The sequence below is a fragment of the Oncorhynchus gorbuscha genome, unplaced genomic scaffold (assembly GCF_021184085.1).
Source record: "Oncorhynchus gorbuscha isolate QuinsamMale2020 ecotype Even-year unplaced genomic scaffold, OgorEven_v1.0 Un_scaffold_1418, whole genome shotgun sequence".
NCBI lineage: Eukaryota > Metazoa > Chordata > Actinopteri > Salmoniformes > Salmonidae > Oncorhynchus > Oncorhynchus gorbuscha.
In genome coordinates, this window is record NW_025746203.1 from 88,396 (window position 1) to 112,550 (window position 24,155).

At 50.7% G+C, this 24,155-nt stretch overlaps 1 protein-coding gene across 1 annotated transcript in view; it reads left to right on the forward strand.

Annotated features, from left to right (window-relative positions):
• The window catches only part of LOC124022778 (OTU domain-containing protein 7A-like), a 90,280-nt gene extending 69,392 nt beyond the window's left edge, over window positions 1-20,888 (forward strand). The window contains exons 10-12 of the mRNA XM_046337464.1: window positions 11,354-11,468; window positions 19,805-19,889; window positions 20,145-20,888. Coding sequence (XP_046193420.1) covers window positions 11,354-11,468; window positions 19,805-19,889; window positions 20,145-20,753 — 809 coding nt within the window. The 3' untranslated portion in view covers window positions 20,754-20,888. The remainder of the gene's footprint in view (window positions 1-11,353; window positions 11,469-19,804; window positions 19,890-20,144) is intronic.
• The last annotated feature ends 3,267 nt before the right edge of the window (window positions 20,889-24,155 follow it).

The window sequence follows — 24,155 nt, forward strand, 5'->3', positions numbered from 1 at the left end:
AGGACTGGATGGTGTTAAGAGACAGAGATGGGAGGAGTCTGAATGGAGCTGAAGGACTGGATGGTGTTAAGAGACAGATGGGAGGGGTCTGAATGGAGCTGAAGGACTGGATGGTGTTAAGAGACAGATGGGAGGAGTCTGAATGGAGCTGAAGGACTGGATGGTGTTAAGAGACAGATGGGAGGAGTCTAATGGAGCTGAAGGACTGGATGGTGTTAAGAGACAGATGGGAGGAGTTGAATGGAGCTGAAGGACTGGATGGTGTTAAGAGACAGATGGGAGGGTTAATGGAGCTGAAGGACTGGATGGTGTTAAGAGACAGATGGGAGGGGTCTGAATGGAGCTGAAGGACTGGATGGTGTTAAGAGACAGATGGGAGGGGTTGAATGGAGCTGAAGGACTGGATGGTGTTAAGAGACAGATGGGAGGGGTCTGAATGGAGCTGAAGGACTGGATGGTGTTAAGAGACAGATGGGAGGGGTCTAATGGAGCTGAAGGACTGGATGGTGTTAAGAGACAGATGGGAGGGGTTAATGGAGCTGAAGGACTGGATGGTGTTAAGAGACAGATGGAGGGGTTGAATGGAGCTGAAGGACTGGATGGTGTTAAGAGACAGATGGGAGGAGTCTGAATGGAGCTGAAGGACTGGATGGTGTTAAGAGACAGATGGGAGGAGTCTAATGGAGCTGAAGGACTGGATGGTGTTAAGAGACAGATGGGAGGAGTCTAATGGAGCTGAAGGACTGGATGGTGTTAAGAGACAGATGGGAGGAGTCTAATGGAGCTGAAGGACTGGATGGTGTTAAGAGACAGATGGGAGGGGTTGAATGGAGCTGAAGGACTGGATGGTGTTAAGAGACAGATGGGAGGAGTTGAATGGAGCTGAAGGACTGGATGGTGTTAAGAGACAGATGGGAGGAGTCTGAATGGAGCTGAAGGACTGGATGGTGTTAAGAGACAGATGGGAGGGTTGAATGGAGCTGAAGGACTGGATGGTGTTAAGAGACAGATGGGAGGAGTCTGAATGGAGCTGAAGGACTGGATGGTGTTAAGAGACAGATGGGAGGGGTTGAATGGAGCTGAAGGACTGGATGGTGTTAAGAGACAGATGGGAGGGGTTGAATGGAGCTGAAGGACTGGATGGTGTTAAGAGACAGATGGGAGGAGTCTAATGGAGCTGAAGGACTGGATGGTGTTAAGAGACAGATGGGAGGAGTCTAATGGAGCTGAAGGACTGGATGGTGTTAAGAGACAGATGGGAGGGTTAATGGAGCTGAAGGACTGGATGGTGTTAAGAGACAGATGGGAGGGGTTAATGGAGCTGAAGGACTGGATGGTGTTAAGAGACAGATGGGAGGAGTCTGAATGGAGCTGAAGGACTGGATGGTGTTAAGAGACAGATGGGAGGGGTTGAATGGAGCTGAAGGACTGGATGGTGTTAAGAGACAGATGGGAGGGGTTGAATGGAGCTGAAGGACTGGATGGTGTTAAGAGACAGATGGGAGGAGTCTAATGGAGCTGAAGGACTGGATGGTGTTAAGAGACAGATGGGAGGGGTTGAATGGAGCTGAAGGACTGGATGGTGTTAAGAGACAGATGGGAGGGGTTGAATGGAGCTGAAGGACTGGATGGTGTTAAGAGACAGATGGGAGGGGTTGAATGGAGCTGAAGGACTGGATGGTGTTAAGAGACAGATGGGAGGGTTGAATGGAGCTGAAGGACTGGATGGTGTTAAGAGACAGATGGGAGGGGTTGAATGGAGCTGAAGGACTGGATGGTGTTAAGAGACAGATGGGAGGGTTGAATGGAGCTGAAGGACTGGATGGTGTTAAGAGACAGATGGGAGGGGTTGAATGGAGCTGAAGGACTGGATGGTGTTAAGAGACAGATGGGAGGAGTCTAATGGAGCTGAAGGACTGGATGGTGTTAAGAGACAGATGGGAGGAGTCTAATGGAGCTGAAGGACTGGATGGTGTTAAGAGACAGATGGGAGGAGTCTGAATGGAGCTGAAGGACTGGATGGTGTTAAGAGACAGATGGGAGGAGTCTAATGGAGCTGAAGGACTGGATGGTGTTAAGAGACAGATGGGAGGAGTCTAATGGAGCTGAAGGACTGGATGGTGTTAAGAGACAGATGGGAGGGTCTAATGGAGCTGAAGGACTGGATGGTGTTAAGAGACAGATGGGAGGGGTTGAATGGAGCTGAAGGACTGGATGGTGTTAAGAGACAGATGGGAGGGTCTGAATGGAGCTGAAGGACTGGATGGTGTTAAGAGACAGATGGGAGGGTCTAATGGAGCTGAAGGACTGGATGGTGTTAAGAGACAGATGGGAGGAGTCTAATGGAGCTGAAGGACTGGATGGTGTTAAGAGACAGATGGGAGGAGTCTAATGGAGCTGAAGGACTGGATGGTGTTAAGAGACAGATGGGAGGAGTCTAATGGAGCTGAAGGACTGGATGGTGTTAAGAGACAGATGGGAGGAGTTAATGGAGCTGAAGGACTGGATGGTGTTAAGAGATAGATGGGAGGAGTTAATGGAGCTGAAGGACTGGATGGTGTTAAGAGACAGATGGGAGGAGTCTAATGGAGCTGAAGGACTGGATGGTGTTAAGAGACAGATGGGAGGAGTCTAATGGAGCTGAAGGACTGGATGGTGTTAAGAGACAGATGGGAGGAGTTAATGGAGCTGAAGGACTGGATGGTGTTAAGAGACAGATGGGAGGAGTCTAATGGAGCTGAAGGACTGGATGGTGTTAAGAGACAGATGGGAGGAGTTAATGGAGCTGAAGGACTGGATGGTGTTAAGAGACAGATGGGAGGAGTTAATGGAGCTGAAGGACTGGATGGTGTTAAGAGACAGATGGGAGGAGTCTAATGGAGCTGAAGGACTGGATGGTGTTAAGAGACAGATGGGAGGGTTGAATGGAGCTGAAGGACTGGATGGTGTTAAGAGACAGATGGGAGGAGTCTAATGGAGCTGAAGGACTGGATGGTGTTAAGAGACAGATGGGAGGAGTCTAATGGAGCTGAAGGACTGGATGGTGTTAAGAGACAGATGGGAGGAGTCTAATGGAGCTGAAGGACTGGATGGTGTTAAGAGACAGATGGGAGGAGTCTAATGGAGCTGAAGGACTGGATGGTGTTAAGAGACAGATGGAGGGGTTGAATGGAGCTGAAGGACTGGATGGTGTTAAGAGACAGATGGGAGGAGTCTAATGGAGCTGAAGGACTGGATGGTGTTAAGAGACAGATGGGAGGGTTGAATGGAGCTGAAGGACTGGATGGTGTTAAGAGACAGATGGGAGGAGTCTAATGGAGCTGAAGGACTGGATGGTGTTAAGAGACAGATGGGAGGAGTTGAATGGAGCTGAAGGACTGGATGGTGTTAAGAGACAGATGGGAGGAGTCTAATGGAGCTGAAGGACTGGATGGTGTTAAGAGACAGATGGGAGGGGTTGAATGGAGCTGAAGGACTGGATGGTGTTAAGAGACAGATGGGAGGAGTCTAATGGAGCTGAAGGACTGGATGGTGTTAAGAGACAGATGGGAGGAGTTGAATGGAGCTGAAGGACTGGATGGTGTTAAGAGACAGATGGGAGGGGTTGAATGGAGCTGAAGGACTGGATGGTGTTAAGAGACAGATGGGAGGGGTTGAATGGAGCTGAAGGACTGGATGGTGTTAAGAGACAGATGGGAGGGTTGAATGGAGCTGAAGGACTGGATGGTGTTAAGAGACAGATGGGAGGAGTCTAATGGAGCTGAAGGACTGGATGGTGTTAAGAGACAGATGGGAGGAGTTGAATGGAGCTGAAGGACTGGATGGTGTTAAGAGACAGATGGGAGGAGTTGAATGGAGCTGAAGGACTGGATGGTGTTAAGAGACAGATGGGAGGGGTTGAATGGAGCTGAAGGACTGGATGGTGTTAAGAGACAGATGGGAGGGTTGAATGGAGCTGAAGGACTGGATGGTGTTAAGAGACAGATGGGAGGGGTTGAATGGAGCTGAAGGACTGGATGGTGTTAAGAGACAGATGGGAGGGGTTGAATGGAGCTGAAGGACTGGATGGTGTTAAGAGACAGATGGGAGGGGTTGAATGGAGCTGAAGGACTGGATGGTGTTAAGAGACAGATGGGAGGGGTTGAATGGAGCTGAAGGACTGGATGGTGTTAAGAGACAGATGGGAGGGTTGAATGGAGCTGAAGGACTGGATGGTGTTAAGAGACAGATGGGAGGGTTGAATGGAGCTGAAGGACTGGATGGTGTTAAGAGACAGATGGGAGGGTTGAATGGAGCTGAAGGACTGGATGGTGTTAAGAGACAGATGGGAGGGGTTGAATGGAGCTGAAGGACTGGATGGTGTTAAGAGACAGATGGGAGGGGTTGAATGGAGCTGAAGGACTGGATGGTGTTAAGAGACAGATGGGAGGGGTTGAATGGAGCTGAAGGACTGGATGGTGTTAAGAGACAGATGGGAGGGTTGAAATGGAGCTGAAGGACTGGATGGTGTTAAGAGACAGATGGGAGGGGTTGAATGGAGCTGAAGGACTGGATGGTGTTCAGAGACAGATGGGAGGGTTGAATGGAGCTGAAGGACTGGATGGTGTTCAGAGATAGATGGGAGGGGTTGAATGGAGCTGAAGGACTGGATGGTGTTAAGAGACAGATGGGAGGGGTTGAATGGAGCTGAAGGACTGGATGGTGTTCAGAGACAGATGGGGAGGGTTGAATGGAGCTGAAGGACTGGATGGTGTTAAGAGACAGATGGGAGGGGTTGAATGGAGCTGAAGGACTGGATGGTGTTAAGAGACAGATGGGAGGGGTTGAATGGAGCTGAAGGACTGGATGGTGTTAAGAGACAGATGGGAGGGGTTGAATGGAGCTGAAGGACTGGATGGTGTTAAGAGATAGATGGGAGGGGTTGAATGGAGCTGAAGGACTGGATGGTGTTAAGAGATAGATGGGAGGGGTTGAATGGAGCTGAAGGACTGGATGGTGTTAAGAGATAGATGGGAGGGTTGAATGGAGCTGAAGGACTGGATGGTGTTAAGAGATAGATGGGAGGGTTGAATGGAGCTGAAGGACTGGATGGTGTTAAGAGACAGATGGGAGGGTTAATGGAGCTGAAGGACTGGATGGTGTTAAGAGACAGATGGGAGGGTTGAATGGAGCTGAAGGACTGGATGGTGTTAAGAGACAGATGGGAGGGTTGAATGGAGCTGAAGGACTGGATGGTGTTAAGAGATAGATGGGAGGAGTTGAATGGAGCTGAAGGACTGGATGGTGTTAAGAGACAGATGGGAGGGTTGAATGGAGCTGAAGGACTGGATGGTGTTAAGAGACAGATGGGAGGGGTTGAATGGAGCTGAAGGACTGGGTGGTGTTAAGAGATAGATGGGAGGGGTTGAATGGAGCTGAAGGACTGGATGGTGTTCAGAGACAGATGGGAGGGGTTGAATGGAGCTGAAGGACTGGATGGTGTTCAGAGACAGATGGGAGGGGTTGAATGGAGCTGAAGGACTGGATGGTGTTAAGAGACAGATGGGAGGGGTTGAATGGAGCTGAAGGGACTGGATGGTGTTAAGAGACAGATGGGAGGGTTGAATGGAGCTGAAGGACTGGATGGTGTTAAGAGACAGATGGGAGGGTTGAATGGAGCTGAAGGACTGGATGGTGTTAAGAGATAGATGGGAGGGGTTGAATGGAGCTGAAGGACTGGATGGTGTTAAGAGACAGATGGGAGGGTTGAATGGAGCTGAAGGACTGGATGGTGTTAAGAGACAGATGGGAGGGGTTGAATGGAGCTGAAGGACTGGATGGTGTTAAGAGACAGATGGGAGGGTTGAATGGAGCTGAAGGACTGGATGGTGTTAAGAGACAGATGGGAGGGTTGAATGGAGCTGAAGGACTGGATGGTGTTCAGAGATAGATGGGAGGGGTTGAATGGAGCTGAAGGACTGGATGGTGTTAAGAGACAGATGGGAGGAGTTGAATGGAGCTGAAGGACTGGATGGTGTTAAGAGATAGATGGGAGGGTTGAATGGAGCTGAAGGACTGGATGGTGTTAAGAGACAGATGGGAGGGGTTGAATGGAGCTGAAGGACTGGATGGTGTTAAGAGACAGATGGGAGGAGTTGAATGGAGCTGAAGGACTGGATGGTGTTAAGAGACAGATGGGAGGAGTTGAATGGAGCTGAAGGACTGGATGGTGTTAAGAGACAGATGGGAGGAGTTGAATGGAGCTGAAGGACTGGATGGTGTTAAGAGACAGATGGGAGGGGTTGAATGGAGCTGAAGGACTGGATGGTGTTAAGAGATAGATGGGAGGGGTTGAATGGAGCTGAAGGACTGGATGGTGTTCAGAGACAGATGGGAGGAGTTGAATGGAGCTGAAGGGACTGGATGGTGTTCAGAGACAGATGGGAGGGGTTGAATGGAGCTGAAGGACTGGATGGTGTTAAGAGACAGATGGGAGGGGTTGAATGGAGCTGAAGGGACTGGATGGTGTTAAGAGACAGATGGGAGGGGTTGAATGGAGCTGAAGGACTGGATAGTGTTAAGAGACAGATGGGAGGAGTTGAATGGAGCTGAAGGACTGGATGGTGTTAAGAGACAGATGGGAGGGTTGAATGGAGCTGAAGGACTGGATGGTGTTAAGAGACAGATGGGAGGAGTTGAATGGAGCTGAAGGACTGGATGGTGTTAAGAGACAGATGGGAGGGGTTGAATGGAGCTGAAGGACTGGATGGTGTTAAGAGACAGATGGGAGGGGTTGAATGGAGCTGAAGGACTGGATGGTGTTAAGAGACAGATGGGAGGGGTTGAATGGAGCTGAAGGACTGGATGGTGTTAAGAGACAGATGGGAGGGGTTGAATGGAGCTGAAGGACTGGATGGTGTTAAGAGACAGATGGGAGGGTTGAATGGAGCTGAAGGACTGGATGGTGTTAAGAGATAGATGGGAGGGTTGAATGGAGCTGAAGGACTGGATGGTGTTAAGAGATAGATGGGAGGGGTTGAATGGAGCTGAAGGACTGGATGGTGTTAAGAGATAGATGGGAGGGGTTGAATGGAGCTGAAGGACTGGATGGTGTTAAGAGATAGATGGGAGGGGTTGAATGGAGCTGAAGGACTGGATGGTGTTAAGAGACAGATGGGAGGGGTTGAATGGAGCTGAAGGACTGGATGGTGTTAAGAGACAGATGGGAGGGGTTGAATGGAGCTGAAGGACTGGATGGTGTTAAGAGACAGATGGGAGGGGTTGAATGGAGCTGAAGGACTGGATGGTGTTAAGAGACAGATGGGAGGGGTTGAATGGAGCTGAAGGACTGGATGGTGTTAAGAGACAGATGGGAGGGGTTGAATGGAGCTGAAGGACTGGATGGTGTTAAGAGACAGATGGGAGGGGTTGAATGGAGCTGAAGGACTGGATGGTGTTAAGAGACAGATGGGAGGGGTTGAATGGAGCTGAAGGACTGGATGGTGTTCAGAGACAGATGGGAGGGGTTGAATGGAGCTGAAGGACTGGATGGTGTTAAGAGACAGATGGGAGGGGTTGAATGGAGCTGAAGGACTGGATGGTGTTAAGAGACAGATGGGAGGGGTTGAATGGAGCTGAAGGACTGGATGGTGTTAAGAGACAGATGGGAGGGGTTGAATGGAGCTGAAGGACTGGATGGTGTTGATTTACTCCAGTTGAATGGAGCGTACAGGGTGGTAGCTTTGGAGGGGAATAACGGAAATATATATACAGAAATGTGTGTGTGTGTGTGTGTGTGTGTGTGTGTGTGTGTGTGTGTGTGTGTGTGTGTGTGTGTGTGTGTGTGTGTGTGTGTGTGTGTGTGTGTGTGTGTGTGTGTGTGTGTGTGTGTGTGTGTGTGTGTGTGTGTGTGTGTATGTATTTATACGTGTATGTGTGTATAGATAAACTCAGCAAAAAATCATCCTCTCACTGTCAACTGCGTTTATTTTCAGCAAACTTATCATGTGTAAATATTTGTATGAACATAACAAGATTCAACAACTGAGACATAAACTGAACAAGTTCCACAGACATGTGACTAACAGAAATGGAATAATGTGTCCCTGAACAAAGGGGGGGGGGTCAAAATCAAAAGTAAGTATCTGGTGTGGCCACCAGCTGCATTAAGTACTGCAGTGCATCTCCTCCTCATGAACTGCACCAGATTTGCCAGTTCCTGCTGTGAGATGTTACCCCACTCTTCCACCAAGGCACCTGCAAGTTCCCGGACATTTCGAGGCCCTCACCCTCTGATCCAACAGGTCATGGCAGAACACTGATCAAATCATGCACAGAATGAGCAGTATGGCTGGTGGCATTGTCATGCTGGAGGGTCATGTCAGGATGAGCCTGCAGGAAGGGTACCACATGAGGGAGGAGGATGTTGCCGGTGATGTCTGGTGAGGACCTGCCTTACAACAGGCCTACAAGCCCTCAGTCCAGCCTCTCTCAGCCTATTGAGGACAGTCTGAGCATTGATGAAGGGATTGTGTGTTCCTGGTGTAACTCGGGCAGTAGTTGTTGCCATCCTGTACCTGTCCCGCAGGTGTGATGTTTGGATGTACCGATCCTGTGCAGGTGTTGTTTCACGTAGTCTGCCACTGCGAGGACGATCAGCTGTCCATCCTGTCTCCCTGTAGCTCTGTCTTAGGCTTCTCACAGTACGGACATTGCAATTTATTGCCCTGGCCACATCTGCAGTCCTCATGCCTCCTTGGCAGCATGCCTAAGGCACGTTCACACAGATAAGCAGGGACCCTGGGCTTCTTTCTTTTGGTGTTTTTCAGAGTCAGTAGAAAGGCCTCTTTAGTGTCCTAAGTTTTCATAACTGTGATCTTAATTGCCTACCGTCTGTAAGTTGTTAGTGTCTTGACGACCGTTCCACAGGTCCATTAATTGTTTATGGTTCATTGAACAAGCATGGAAAACAGTGTTTAAACCCTTTACAATGAAGATCTGTGAACTTATTTCTATTTTTACTAATTATCTTTGAAAGACAGAATCCTGAAAATGGGGGACGTATTATATATTTGCAAAATAATATATATTGGAATTGATGCAGACAATTACATTGGTGGAAGCTACAATCTATCTGCAATATTAAAGCTGATCTGCCCACTGAGAGAGAGAGAGAGAGAGAGAGAGAGAGAGAGAGAGAGAGAGAGAGAGAGAGAGAGAGAGAGAGAGAGACAGACAGACAGACAGACAGACAGACAGACAGACAGACAGACAGACAGACAGACAGACAGACAGACAGACAGACAGACAGACAGACAGACAGACAGACAGACAGACACAGACAGACAGACAGACAGACAGACAGACAGAGACAGACAGACAGACAGACAGACAGACAGACAGACAGACAGACAGAGACAGACAGACAGACAGACAGACAGACAGACAGACAGACAGACAGACAGACAGACAGACAGACAGACAGACAGACAGACAGACAGACAGACAGAGAGAGACAGACAGACAGAGACAGACAGACAGACAGACAGACAGACAGACAGACAGACAGACAGACAGACAGACAGACAGACAGACAGACAGAGAGACAGAGACAGAGACAGAGACAGAGACAGGCATCAGACCCTCGTGACAGAGACTCATCTCTCTCTCTCTAGACAGTGTTATTATGGTGTGTGAACATCCACCCACACAACACACTCCCTGTAATGTCAGCGTAGGTGCTTCTCAGCAACATCCGTTGTTTTACATGTTGGCTGAAGAAGAAAAGGAGAAAAAAAGGCCCTCTTGGCATCAGAAGTGTCACGTGGAAGATGATACCAATAGAAGGATACAAGTTTTACTCAGTGAGACAACAGAGCTCATCAAACCATGACTTTATGAGCCGGGGTTTACTGTGATTAATGGGTCTGTGTCAACTTTCAAACCCCAATTGTCCTCCGGGTCAATAGAGGCTCTGCTTATCCTACCTAGGCTGTGTGGTTACCTGGCTGTGTGGTTACCTGTCTGTGTGCTGTGTGGTTACCTGTCTGTGTGCTGTGTGGTTACCTGTCTGTGTGTTTACCTGTCTGTTTGCTTACCTGGCTGTGTGGTTACCTGGCTGTGTGCTGTGTGGTTACCTGGCTGTGTGGTTACCTGGCTGTGTGCTGTGTGGTTACCTGGCTGTGTGCTGTGTGGTTACCTGGCTGTGTGGTTACCTGGCTGTGTGGTTACCTGGCTGTGTGTTGTGTGGTTACCTGGCTGTGTGGTTACCTGGCTGTGTGGTTACCTGTCTGTGTGGTTACCTGGCTGTGTGCTGTGTGGTTACCTGGCTGTGCTGTGTTACCTGCTGTGTGGTTACCTGGCTGTGTGCTGTGTGGTTACCTGGCTGTGTGGTTACCTGGCTGTGTGCTGTGTGGTTACCTGGCTGTGTGCTGTGTGGTTACCTGGCTGTGTGCTGTGTGGTTACCTGGCTGTGTGCTGTGTGGGTACCTGGCTGTGTGCTGTGTGGTTACCTGTCTGTGTGGGTACCTGGCTGTGTGCTGTGTGGTTACCTGGCTGTGTGCTGTGTGGGTACCTGGCTGTGTGCTGTGTGGGTACCTGGCTGTGTGCTGTGTGGTTACCTGGCTGTGTGCTGTGTGGTTACCTGGCTGTGTGCTGTGTGGTTACCTGGCTGTGTGGTTACCTGGCTGTGTGCTGTGTGGTTACCTGGCTGTGTGCTGTGTGGTTACCTGTCTGTGTGGTTACCTGGCTGTGTGGTTACCTGGCTGTGTGCTGTGTGGTTACCTGGCTGTGTGCTGTGTGGTTACCTGTCTGTGTGCTGTGTGGTTACCTGGCTGTGTGGTTACCTGGCTGTGTGGTTACCTGGCTGTGTGCTGTGTGGTTACCTGGCTGTGTGGTTACCTGGCTGTGTGCTGGGTTACCTGGCTGTGTGCTGTGTGGTTACCTGGCTGTGTGCTGTGTGGTTACCTGTCTGTTCGCTGTGTGGTTACCTGTCTGTGTGCTGTGTGGTTACCTGTCTGTGTGGTTACCTGGCTGTGTGCTGTGTGGTTACCTGGCTGTGTGCTGTGTGGTTACCTGGTTACCTGTGTGGTTACCTGTCTGTGTGCTGTGTGGTTACCTGGCTGTTGTGTGCTGTGTGGTTACCTGTGCTGTGTGGTTACCTGTCTGTGTGGTTACCTGTCTGTGTGCTGTGTGGTTACCTGGCTTTGTGCTGTGTTGTTACCTGTCTGTGTGGTTACCTGCTGTGTGCTGTGTGGTTACCTGTCTGTGTGGTTACCTGTCTGTGTGGTTACCTGTCTGTGTGGTTACCTGTCTGTGTGTTTGTATCCCTGCTTATCTGATCTGACCATAATGACGTGTGATCTGTGTTTTCCAGCTGTGATCCCGCTGACCGACTCAGAACACAAGCTGCTATCTCTCCACTTCGCTACGGACCCTGGGAAGGACTGGGAGTGGAGCCGAGACCACAACGACAACATCAAGCTAGCCAAGTGAGTTAGGTACAACAAACGACAAACAGGTGGTGGTGGTGGAGGGGGTAGTAGGGGTGGAGGGGTAGTAGAGGGGTGGAGGGGGTAGTAGAGGGGTGGAGGGGGTGGTGGAGGGGGTAGTAGAGGTGGAGGGGGGGTGGAGGGGGTAGTAGAGGGGTGGAGGGGGTAGGGGGTAGTAGGGGTGGAGGGGGTAGAGGTGGAGGGGTAGTAGAGGGGTGGAGGGGGTAGTAGAGGTGGAGGGGGAGGGGTGGGGGGTAGTAGAGGGGTGGAGGGGTAGTAGGGGTGGAGGGGTAGTAGGGGTGGAGGGGGTAGTAGGGGTGGAGGGGTAGTAGGGGTGGAGGGGGTAGTAGGGGTGGAGGGGGTAGTAGGGGTGGAGGGGGTAGTAGAGGGGTGGAGGGGTAGTAGGGGTGGAGGGGTAGAGTAGGTAGGTGGAGGGGTAGTAGAGGGGGTGGAGGGGGTAGTAGAGGTGGAGGGGGTAGTAGGGGGTGGAGGGGTAGTAGGGGTGGAGGGGGTAGTAGGGGTGGAGGGGGTAGTAGGGGTGGAGGGTAGAGGGGTGGAGGGGTAGTAGAGGTGGAGGGGGTAGTAGGGGTGGAGGGGGTAGTAGGGGTGGAGGGGGTAGTAGGGTGGAGGGGGTAGTAGGGGTGGAGGGGGTAGAGTGGAGGGGGTAGTAGGGGTGGAGGGGGTAGTAGGGGTGGAGGGGTAGTAGAGGGGTGGAGGGGGTAGTAGAGGGGTGGAGGGGGTAGGGGTGGAGGGGGGGGTAGTAGGGTGGAGGGGGTAGTAGAGGGGTGGAGGGGGGGGTGGAGGGGGTAGTAGAGGGGTGGAGGGGGTAGGGGTGGAGGGGGGTGGAGGGGTAGTAGGGTGGAGGGGGTAGTAGAGGGTGGAGGGGTAGTAGGGGTGGAGGGGTAGTAGAGGTGGAGGGGAGGGGGTAGTAGGGGTGGAGGGGGTAGTAGAGTGGAGGGGTAGTAGAGGGGTGGAGGGGTAGGGGTAGTAGAGGGGTGGAGGGGGTAGTAGAGGTGGAGGGGTAGTAGGGGTGGAGGGGTAGTAGAGGTGGAGGGGTAGTAGAGGTGGAGGGGGTAGTAGGGGTGGAGGGGGTAGTAGAGGTGGAGGGGTAGTAGAGGGGTGGAGGGGTAGTAGAGGGGTAGGGGTAGTAGAGGTGGAGGGGGTAGAAGGGCAGGGGGTGGAGGGGGTAAGGGGTGGATAAGGGGTGGAGGGGGTAGTCTGCTAAATGGCATATATTAGGGGTAGTAGAATGTATTATTAGGAGGTGGAGGGGGTAGTAGGGGTGGAGGGGGTAGTAGGGGTGGAGGGGGTAAGGGGTGGAGAGGGTGGAGGGGGTAGTAATGGCAGGGGGTATGGAGGGTAGTATTAGTATAGGGGTGGAGGGGGTAGTAGGGGTGGAGGGGTAGTAGAGGTGGAGGGGTAGTAGAGGGGTGGAGGGGGTAGTAGAGGGGTGGAGGGGGTAGTAGGGGTGGAGGGGGTAGTAGAGGGGTAGGGGGGAGGGGGTAGTAGAGGGGTGGAGGGGGGAGGGGTGGAGGGGTAGGGAGGTGGAGTAGGGGTGGAGGGGGTAGTAGGGGTGGAGGGGTAGTAGAGGGGTGGAGGGGGGTAGGGTGGAGGGGGTAGTAGGGGTGGGGTGGAGGGGTAGTAGGGGTGGAGGGGTAGTAGGGGTGGAGGGGGAGTAGAGGGGTGGAGGGGGTAGTAGGGTGGAGGGGGTAGTAGGGGTGGAGGGGTAGTAGAGAGGTGGAGGGGTAGTAGAGGTCCTTCTGTAGCTCAGTTGGTAGAGCATACGTAGAATGTATGCACACATGACTGTAAGTCGCTTTGGATAAAAGTGTCTGCTAAATGGCATATATTATTATTATATTATATTATTAGAGGTGGAGGGGGTAGTAGAGGTGGAGGGGGTAGTAGGGGTGGAGGGGGTAGTAGAGGGGTGGAGGGGTAGTAGAGGGGTGGAGGGGGTAGTAGGGGTGGAGGGGTAGTAGAGGGGTGGAGGGGGTAGGGGTGGAGGGGTAGTAGGGGTGGAGGGGGTAGTAGAGGGGTGGAGGGGTAGTAGAGGTGGAGGGGGTAGTAGGGGTGGAGGGGTAGTAGGGGTGGAGGGGGTAGTAGGGGTGGAGGGGGTAGAGGGGGTGGAGGGGTAGTAGGGGTGGAGGGGTAGTAGAGGTGGAGGGGTAGTAGAGGTGGAGGGGGTAGTAGGGGTGGAGGGGGTAGTAGGGGTGGAGGGGTAGTAGAGGGGTGGAGGGGTAGTAGAGGTCCTTCTGTAGCTCAGTTGGTAGAGCATACGTAGAATGTATGCACACATGACTGTAAGTCGCTTTGGATAAAAGTGTCTGCTAAATGGCATATATTATTATTATATTATATTATTAGAGGTGGAGGGGTAGTAGAGGTGGAGGGGTAGTAGGGGTGGAGGGGGTAGTAGAGGGGTGGAGGGGTAGTAGAGGTGGAGGGGGGTAGTAGAGATGGAGGGGTAGTAGAGGTGGAGGGGTAGTAGGGGTGGAGGGTGTAGTAGAGGGGTGGAGGGGGTAGTAGAGGTGGAGGGGGTAGTAGAGGTAGAGGGGGTAGTAGAGGTGGAGGGGACAGTTAAAGCCCTGCTTCCTCTCTGTGGGAGGACAGTAAATACAGAGGAGAAGTGAGAAAAACAAAGACAGAAACGAGGAGAGGAGATCCCCCTCTAATCATAGAAAGGAGGACAGGAGATCCCCCTCTAATCATAGAAACGAGGAGAGGAGATCCCCCTCTAATCAAAGGAGGAGAGGAGATCCCCCTCTAATCATAGAAACGAGGAGAGGAGATCCCCCTCTAATCAAAGGAGGAGAGGAGATCCCCCTCTAATCATAGAAAGGAGGACAGGAGATCCCCCTCTAATCATAGAAAGGAGGAGAGGAGATCCCCCTCTAATCATAGAAAGGAGGACAGGAGATCCCCCTCTAATCAAAGGAGGAGAGGAGATCCCCCTCTAATCAAAGAAAGGAGGACAGGAGATCCCCCTCTCATCATAGAAAGGAGGAGAGGAGATCCCCCTCTAATCATAGAAAGGTGGACAGGAGATCCCCCTCTAATCATAGAAAGGAGGAGAGGAGATCCCCCTCTAATCATAGAAAGGAGGACAGGAGATCCCCCTCTAATCAAAGGAGGAGAGGAGATTCCCCTCTAATCATAGAAAGGAGGACAGGAGATCCCCCTCTAATCATAGAAAGGAGGAGAGGAGATCCCCCTCTAATCATAGAAAGGAGGAGATGAGATCCCCCTCCAATCATAGAAAGGAGGAGAGGAGATCCCCCTCTAATCATAGAAAGGTGGAGAGGAGATCCCCCTCTAATCACAGAAAGGTGGAGAGGAGATCCCCCTCTAATCAAAGGAGGAGAGATAATCCCCCTCTAATCATAGTCATTAATTTCAATTCAATTCAATTCAAGGGGCTTTATTGGCATGGGAAACATGTGTTAACATTGCCAAAGCAAGTGAGGTAGACAACATACAAAGTGAATATATTTATCTCTAGGCGTCGTACATCATTATCTTCTATAACGTTGCTTTACACAGAGGACCTCAACTCTGATCTGAATGGCATAATCACATGGAGCACTGTCTGCCTGTCATGGAGCACTGTCTGCCTGTCATGGAGCACTGTCTGCCTGTCATGGAGCACTGTCTGCCTGTCATGGAGCTCTGTCTGCCTGTCATGGAGCTCTGTCTGCCTGTCATGGAGCACTGTCTGCCTGTCATGGAGCACTGTCTGCCTGTCTTGGAGCACTGACTGTCTGTCATGGAGCACTGTCTATCTGTCATGGAACACTGTCTGCCTGTCATGGAACACTGTCTGCCTGTCATGGAGCACTGTCTGCCTGTCATGGAGCACTGTCTGCCTGTCTTGGAGCACTGACTGTCTGTCATGGAGCACTGACTGTCTGTCATGGAGCACTGTCTATCTGTCATGGAACACTGTCTGCCTGTCATAGAGCTCCGTCTGCCTGTCATGGAGCACTGTCTGCCTGTCATGGAGCTCTGTCTGCCTGTCATGGAGCACTGTCTGCCTGTCATGGAGCACTGTCTGCCTGTCATGGAGCACTGTCTGCCTGTCATGGAGCACTGTCTGCCTGTCATGGAGCTCTGTCTGCCTGTCATAGAGCTCTGTCTGCCTGTCATGGAGCACTGTCTGCCTGTCTTGGAGCACTGACTGTCTGTCATGGAGCACTGTCTATCTGTCATGGAACAATGTCTGCCTGTCATGGAACACTGTCTGCCTGTCATAGAGCTCTGTCTGCCTGTCATTGAGCACTGTCTGCCTGTCATGGAGCACTGTCTGCCTGTCATGGAGCTCTGTCTGCCTGTCATGGAGCTCTGTCTATCTGTCATGGAGCACTGTCTGCCTGTCTTGGAGCACTGACTGTCTGTCATGGAGCACTGTCTATCTGTCATGGAGCACTGTCTGCCTGTCATGGAACACTGTCTGCCTGTCATGGAGCTCTGTCTGCCTGTCATGGAGCACTGTCTGCCTGTCTTGGAGCACTGTCTGCCTGTCATGGAGCTCTGACTGCCTGTCATGGAGCACTGTCTGCCTGTCATGGAGCACTGTCTGCCTGTCATGGAGCACTGTCTGCCTGTCATGGAGCTCTGTCTGCCTGTCATGGAGCACTGTCTGCCTGTCATGGAACACTGTCTGCCTGTCATGGAACTCTGTCTGCCTGTCATGGAGCACTGTCTGCCTGTCATGGAACACTGTCTGCCTGTCATGGAGCTCTGTCTGCCTGTCATGGAGCTCTGTCTGCCTGTCTTGGAGCACTGACTGTCTGTCATGGAGCACTGTCTATCTGTCATGGAACACTGTCTGCCTGTCATGGAGCACTGTCTGCCTGTCATGGAGCACTGACTGTCTGTCTTGGAGCACTGTCTGTCTGTCATGGAGCTCTGACTGTCTGTCATGGAGCACTGTCTATCTGTCATGGAACACTGTCTGTCTGTCATGGAGCACTGTCTGCCTGTCATGGAGCACTGTCTGCCTGTCATGGAGCACTGTCTGCCTGTCTTGGAGCACACTGTCTGTCATGGAGCATTGTCTGCCTGTCTTGGAGCACTGTCTGTCTGTCATGGAGCACTGTCTTCCTGTCTTGGAGCACTGTCTGGCTGTCTGTCTGTCTATCATGGAGCACTGTCTGCCTGTCATGGAGCACTGTCTGTCTGTCATGGAGCACTGTCTGCCTGTCATGGAGCACTGTCTGCCTGTCATGGAGCACTGTCTGCCTGTCATGGATCACTGTCTGCCTGTCATGGAGCACTGTCTGCCTGTCATGGAGCACTGCCCGTCATGGAGCACTGTCTGCCTGTCATGGAGCACTGTCTGTCTGTCATGGAACACTGTCTGCCTGTCATGGAGCACTGTCTGCCTGTCATGGAGCACTGTCTGTCTGTCATGGAACACCCTCTGAAGGTGTTTGTGAAGTTACAGACTCTGAAGGTGTTTGTGAAGTTACAGACTCTGAAGGTGTTTGTGAAGTTACAGACTCTGAAGGTGTTTGTGAAGTTACAGACTCTGAAGGTGTTTGGAGTTACAGACTCTGAAGGTGTTTGGAATTACAGACTCTGAAGGTGTTTGTGAGTTACAGACTCTGAAGGTGTTTGTGAAGTTACAGACTCTGAAGGTGTTTGTGAAGTTACAGACTCTGAAGGTGTTTGTGAAGTTACAGACTCTGAAGGTGTTTGTGAAGTTACAGACTCTGAAGGTGTTTGTGAAGTTACAGACTCTGAAGGTGTTTGTGAAGTTACAGACTCTGAAGGTGTTTGTGAAGTTACAGACTCTGAAGGTGTTTGTGAAGTTACAGACTCTGAAGGTGTTTGTGAAGTTACAGACTCTGAAGGTGTTTGTGAAGTTACAGACTCTGAAGGTGTTTGTGAAGTTACAGACTCTGAAGGTGTTTGTGAAGTTCGAGCCCCTGTCTTTTTTGCTATTTACTTTTCTATCTAAAAGACAGTCTTAAGATTTTAAAAATAAGTTTCTAGTGGAGTTAAAGGCACTACAATGAGGCAATGGAGCCTTGCCTCGGTTGCAACTGAGGTCTTTTATGGTCCTTCTCCCTTGGAGCAGCTGGGTTCTCTGGCAGCAGCTGACAATATGAAAATAACTCTGTCCATTTACTTTGTCAAGTAGGTTTCCAGTGTATTCCACTGCAAGACAAAATAGAACGTTTTTAGGGCTCTGGTCAATCAGACAAAACAGGAAGGTGTAGGGCCCTGGTCAACAAGACAAAACAGGAAGGTGTAGGGCCCTGGTCAACAAGACAAAACAGGAAGGTGTAGGGCCCTGGTCAATCAGACAAAACAGGAAGGTGTATGGCCCTGGTCAACCAGACAAAACAGGAAGGTGTATGGCCCTGGTCAACAAGACAAAACAGGAAGGTGTAGGGCCCTGGTCAATCAGACAAAACAGGAAGGTGTAGGGCCCTGGTCAACCAGACAAAACAGGAAGGTGTAGGGCCCTGGTCAACCAGACAAAACTGGAAGGTGTAGGGCCCTGGTCAATCAGACAAAACAGGAAGGTGTAGGGCCCTGGTCAACCAGACAAAACAGGAAGGTGTAGGGCCCTGGTCAACCAGACAAAACTGGAAGTTTTAGGGCCCTGGTCATTCAGAACGTTATAGGGCCCTGGTCAATCAGAACGTTTAGGGCCCTGGTCATTCAGGGCCCTGGTCAATCAGAACGTTATAGGGCCCTGGTCAATCAGAACGTTATAGGGCCCTGGTCAATCAGAACGTTATAGGGCCCTGGTCAATCAGACAAAACTGGAAGTTATAGGGCCCTGGTCAATCAGAACGTTATAGGGCCCTGGTCAATCAAGTCAGCTAACTGTGCTGCTGTAGTGTTCAATCTTAATTCATTGCTAAATAAACTCAGCAACTGCGTTTATTTTCAGCAAACTTAACATGTGTAAATATTTGTATGAACATAACAAGATTCAAAAACTGACACTAAACAAGTTCCACGGACATCGAGACCACCAGCTGCATTAAGTACTGCAGTGCATCTCCTCCTCATGGACTGGCACCAGATTCGCCCGTTCTTGCTGTGAGATGTTACCCCATTCTTCCACCAAGGCACCTGCAAGTTCCCAGACATTTCTGGGGGAATGGCCCCTAGCCCTCACCCTCCGATCCAACAGGTCAATGGGATTGAGATCTGGGCTCTTCGCTGGCCATAGCAGAACAATGACATTCCGGTCTTGCAGGAAATCACGCACAGAACGAGCAGTATGGCTGGTGGCATTGTCATGCTGGAGGGTCATGTCAGGATGAGCCTGCAGGAAGGGTACCACATGAGGGAGGAGGATGTCTTCCCTGTAACACACAGCGTTGAGACAGCCTGCAATGACAACAAGCTCAGTCCGATGATGCTGTGACCCACCGCCCCAGACCATGACGGACCCTCCACCTCCAAATCGATCCCGCTCCAGAGTACAGGCCTCGGTGTAACGCTCATTCCTTCAACGATAAACAAGAATCCGACCATCATCCCTGGTGAGACAAACCGTGACTCGTCAGTAAAGAGCACTTTTTGCCAGTCCTGTCTGGTCCAGCGACGGTGGGTTTGTGCCCATAGGTGACGTTGTTGCCGGTGATGTCTGGTGAGGACCTGCCTTACAACAGGTCTACAAGCCCTCAGTCCAGCCTCTCTCAGCCTATTGCGAACAGTCTGAGCACTGATGAAGGGATTGTGTGTTCCTGGTGTAACTCGGGCAGTAGTTGTTGCCATCCTGTATCTGTCCCACAGGTGTGATGTTTGGATGTACCGATCCTGTGCAGGTGTTGTTTCACGTGGTCTGCCACTGGGAGGACGATCAGCTGTCCATCCTGTCTCCCTGTAGCTCTGTCTTAGGTGTCTCACAGTACGGACATTGCAATTTATTGCCCTGGCCACATCTGCAGTCCTCATGCCTCCTTGCAGCATGCCTAAGGCACATTCACACAGATGAGCAGGGACCCTGAGCATCTTTCTTTTGGTGTTTTTCAGAGTCAGTAGAAAGGCCTCTTTAGTGTCCTAAGTTTTCATAACTGTGATCTTAATTGCCTACCGTCTGTAAGTTGTTAGTGTCTTAACGACCTTTCCACAGGTCCATTAATTGTTTACGGTTCATTGAACAAGCATGGAAAACAGTGTTTAAACCCTTTACAACGAAGATCTGTGAACTTATTTCTATTTTTACAAATGATCTTTGAAAGACAGAATCCTGAAAAGGGGGGATGTTCCTTTTTTTTGTTGCTGAGTTTATTATTTCTTCAAAAAACGTAGCATTTATAATCCAGATTTACTGTTGCTATCTAATGTTCGTAACCTTTCTCCCTCAGTTTAATCCTGTCTCTGGAAGCCAAACTGAACCTGCTGCATAACTACATGAACGTAACATGGATCAGGATACCATCTGAGACCAGGGTACCTCCTCCTCTTTCTCCTACACATTGATTGGCTAATGCCAGCAAATAATTGTTGTAAATAGATTTGATTGGTTGTTCTGCATTCGTGTTGTACTGCCAGCTCCCCAGCACCTTACTGTCCATGTACAAGGAATAAAGCAAACTACGTTTTGATGTCATAGTCATGAAATGGAGTAGATTAGACAGGTCAACATAATTTACTGATTGTGCTTCCTCTCCATCCCTTCTCACCCCTCCCTCCCTCTCTCTCCAGGCTCCCCTGGCCCAGCCGGAGTCTCCCACGGCGTCCCACGGGGGCGACGACGTCCAGTCTCTAGCCGACTCCATGGACTCCGACCGCGACTCCGTCTGCAGCAACTCCAACGTCAACACCGGCAAGGTGGAGAAGACGGAGAGGCAGCAACAGCGTAAAGACAAGGACAAGACCAGGACGGACTCTGTGGCCAACAAGCTAGGCAGCTTCAGCAAAACCCTGGGTATCAAGCTGAAGAAGAACATGGGAGGTCTGGGAGGGCTGGTCCACGGAAAGATCAACCGCTCCAACTCTGGAGGCAACGGCCGGAACAACGGAGGAGGAGGTGGGGGCGGCAACGGAGGAGGGACAGAGAATAACGTAGAGAAGAAGAAGGAGAAAAAGGAAGGAAAAGCCCGGAAGGATGGAGGAGGAGGAGAGAAGGAGGGCCAGTCTGCGAGTACGTCGTTCTCCTCGGACAAGACCACCAGCCCGTCTCCCACTGAGCGTCCCCAGGCGTGCCCTCTCCTCCCGGGGAACGGGACAGGGACAGGGGGGGTCTCCTGGCCAGGCTGGTGGGGGACAAGGCCCTGTCGGAGCACTGGAAGTACAGCACAGACGTCAAGCTGAGCCTCAACATACTGAGAGCCGCCATGCAGGGCGAGAGGAAGTTCATCTTCGCCGGCCTTCTCCTCACCTCTCATCGCCACCAGTTCCACGAGGAGATGATCTCCTTCTACCTGACCTCCGCTCAGGAGCGCTTCTCTGCCGAGCAGGAGACCAGGAGGAAGGAAGGAGAGAAGAAACCTGCAGCAAACTCTACAACCACGACTACTACGACCAACGGGCCCTCCAACGCCCTGAAGAAACCAGAGCAGGAGAGCGCCCCTCACCGGGAGAGAGAGAGGGAGAAGGAAAGAGAGAGAGAAAAGGAGAGGGAGAGAGAGAGGGAGAGGGGAGAGAGAGAGGGAGAGGGAGAGGGAGAGGGAGAGAGAGAGAGAATGGGAGAGAGAGAGGGAGCGAGAGAGAGAAAGGGAGAGAGAGAGGGAGCGAGACACCCGCACCCCTCCTCCTCCTCCCTCCTGCCCTCCTCCTCCTACTCCCCTTCCCCAGGACTTCATCTCTTCCCCAGCCAGACACCACCAAAGCCATACCCCTCACACCCCCCCCACAGATTGCCCTGAAGATGCAGGGCCGCCACAGCCCCTCCCCCAACTCCTCCCCCAGCAACGGTGCTACCAGGAGACCGGGGTCCGTCCCCCCTGTCCCCAGGCCCGTCCCAACTACAGTCCCAGTGTCAGCCCACTACAGCCATACCCCTCCCATCCAGAGGTCCAGTATCATCCAGCTGAGAGACGTCAACCTCCAGGCCCTCCAGGCACCGAGCTTCCAGCCGGACGAACCCCAGCCCAGCTACAAGCCTCCTCTGGTGGGCACCCTGAAGACCTGTGCCACTTACCCCCAGCAGAACCGCTCTCTGTCCTCCCAGAGCTACTCTCCAGCCCGCCTGTCTGGGGTCCGTTTGGGCACCGGGGTCAACCACACCCACCCGGGGGTCCCAGGCACCACGGAGCCCTACAACATGCCTGGGGAGCACAAGTCCCATACCTATACCAACGGCTTCAACGCTAGCCACATACAGGACTGTCTGGAGTTCGCCGACGCCGACGTGCCTCAGACCTGGGGGAGCAGTAGGGTCACCAGGACGGGTTCGGGGTCCGACAAGGTCAAAAGTCAGATCGGTAGCGCCGGTGGGGGTTGCCTGGTGTACTGCCTGCAGCAGAGGAGATGCAAGAGGGAGAAGTGCTCCTTCTACGGTCGCCCGGAGACAGATAACTACTGTTCCTACTGCTTCAAGGAGGATCTGAAACACAAGGAGAGGGAGGCCAAGGCCCTCAGTAGGCCTGGGTAGCCCCTGGTAGCGCGCTAGCCAGAGGTGCTGCTACTCTAGAGCCTGATGTGCTATCTATCGCACGACAGGTACTGCAAACCCCCAGCTGCTGACAACGCAACACAACAGACAGACAACAGAACTGTGTCCATAGAGAAGGCGATAGAACACATTCTACTCAATAGACTGTCTGTGGACGTTGGGACATCCAGACAGACAGACATACAGACAGACAGACACGCTCAGAGCAAGTTGATCGCCTGCTCTGTTTAAAACGTTTTGATTCCTGTCACTTCTTCTGTCTCAGTGTACAGTACAGTAGGCTACTGTAAAGGACACAACTACGTGATGACAAGCAGGGTAGATCTCTGTCCACTTAACATCTTTGGCCAGCAGGAATTTATAACTTTGTTGTTCAAATAAATTGGTTCAACTTCAATTTTTGGTTAGTTTTATGGAGAAATGTCTTGTGTTTTTTGCCCACAACATGAATGGCAAACTAAGATATAATTTCAGGCAAATACAGCACACATAGAAATAGCAATTGCATTTTGTTGTGCAGTGGTTCAAAACGTAAACTTAAATCGAACATCTTACTAAAACCGGACTGTTTTGATCTTAAAATCTTCAACCAACGTTAAAAACTTCTCAAAGCAATACGTTAGTAACTTCAACGTTTATTTTTTATTTTTTCATCAATAATTGTCCTAATGGCAACTCACTGTGAACCCTTTCTGTTGTCTATGCAACTCATGTTGGCTTCAGTAGAGAGTTCAAATCCTCTGCTGCAGCTGAAAGACAATAGACGACAACAGGCCGGATATTCAGTCAACTGCAAACAAACCCACACTAAGGAAAATAACCGTTTCGTGTGGTGAAATTGCACTTTGTAAGTTAAATTTGCCGTGTGCCCTCCTCACATTGATTACCCGGTATAAACAAAACAACAACAACATCTAATTGGTTTTAATGAATCGCACTCCTTATCACAGCGAGGGCAGGGATACTGTTTCCAGTGCTAGTTTGATTGGTCCGCCTCAAAAAAAATGTTTTATTTCATGTTTTCCTCTACATTCTACACGTCTTCGATAAACCGAATGTGTTTTCATCAGCAGTTGATTATCTTGGTTGTTATTTTACAGGTGCTGTGTGGTGTCGCTACCACAGGTTTGTCACATTTGAATGTCTTAACGATCACGACAACGACAAAAGAACATGACATTTCCTGGCCAAAGATGTTAAATATATAGAGAGAGAGAACGCTCTTCAAAACACTCCTGAATATAATGCAGTTTGGGATCCTTTTTATGTACCTGGTTCATGGACTCTCACCATTTAAAATGTACAAAAATATGATTTTGTATTCATTTGAGAGTTTTTACACAACTTAAATTATTAATTTGCACATTAGATACCAATGTACAGTACATAGCATAAATGAGCAACAAAATAAGATTAGTATATTGTGTAAAAAAATCTAATTAAAAAAGTGTGTTTTTGTGTATAGAGAATGTGATGAGGGGGAATTTACAAGCCAAGGCGATACAAGTGTTATAGAGAAAATATTTTTCTATGATTTTCACAAAATGTCATGAAGCAATATTTCGCGCTTTTTTTTCTTATGGACACCGTTTGTCACTTTGGTAAGTTACTTTAAGGGCACGGACGTTAGGTGGTGGTGGTGGTGGCGGGGGAGGGGAGGGGCCGAACGAGAAGCGTCGGTTGGTCGAGGGTTGGACCTACATCATATCAAGGGAAAATGACCTGTCATATTGTCATGATTGTCTCAATCAATCTGAACACTGAAGGGCTGGTTGGTTTTAAAACGGGTTGATAGATCGTCGATATATATATACACAACATCCTTCAAGCATCACCACATTTACGAGACTCTACGGGCTTGTGTTACACCCTATCCTGGTTGGTCCACTGGGCTGCGTATTGCCGACCAAACTGTAACACGTAGTTAACCAGACGTTTTAAATGTGAAGAGGGGATTCATTTCCTAGTTCCTGGTTCATCACGAGTCATCAGAAGTCACATGATGACGGTGAAAACGAATGGTTGTTGTTGTTGTTGTTTAAATTCATATGTAAAAGCACAACATATATTCATTTAATATTATGTTGTACTTCCACAGT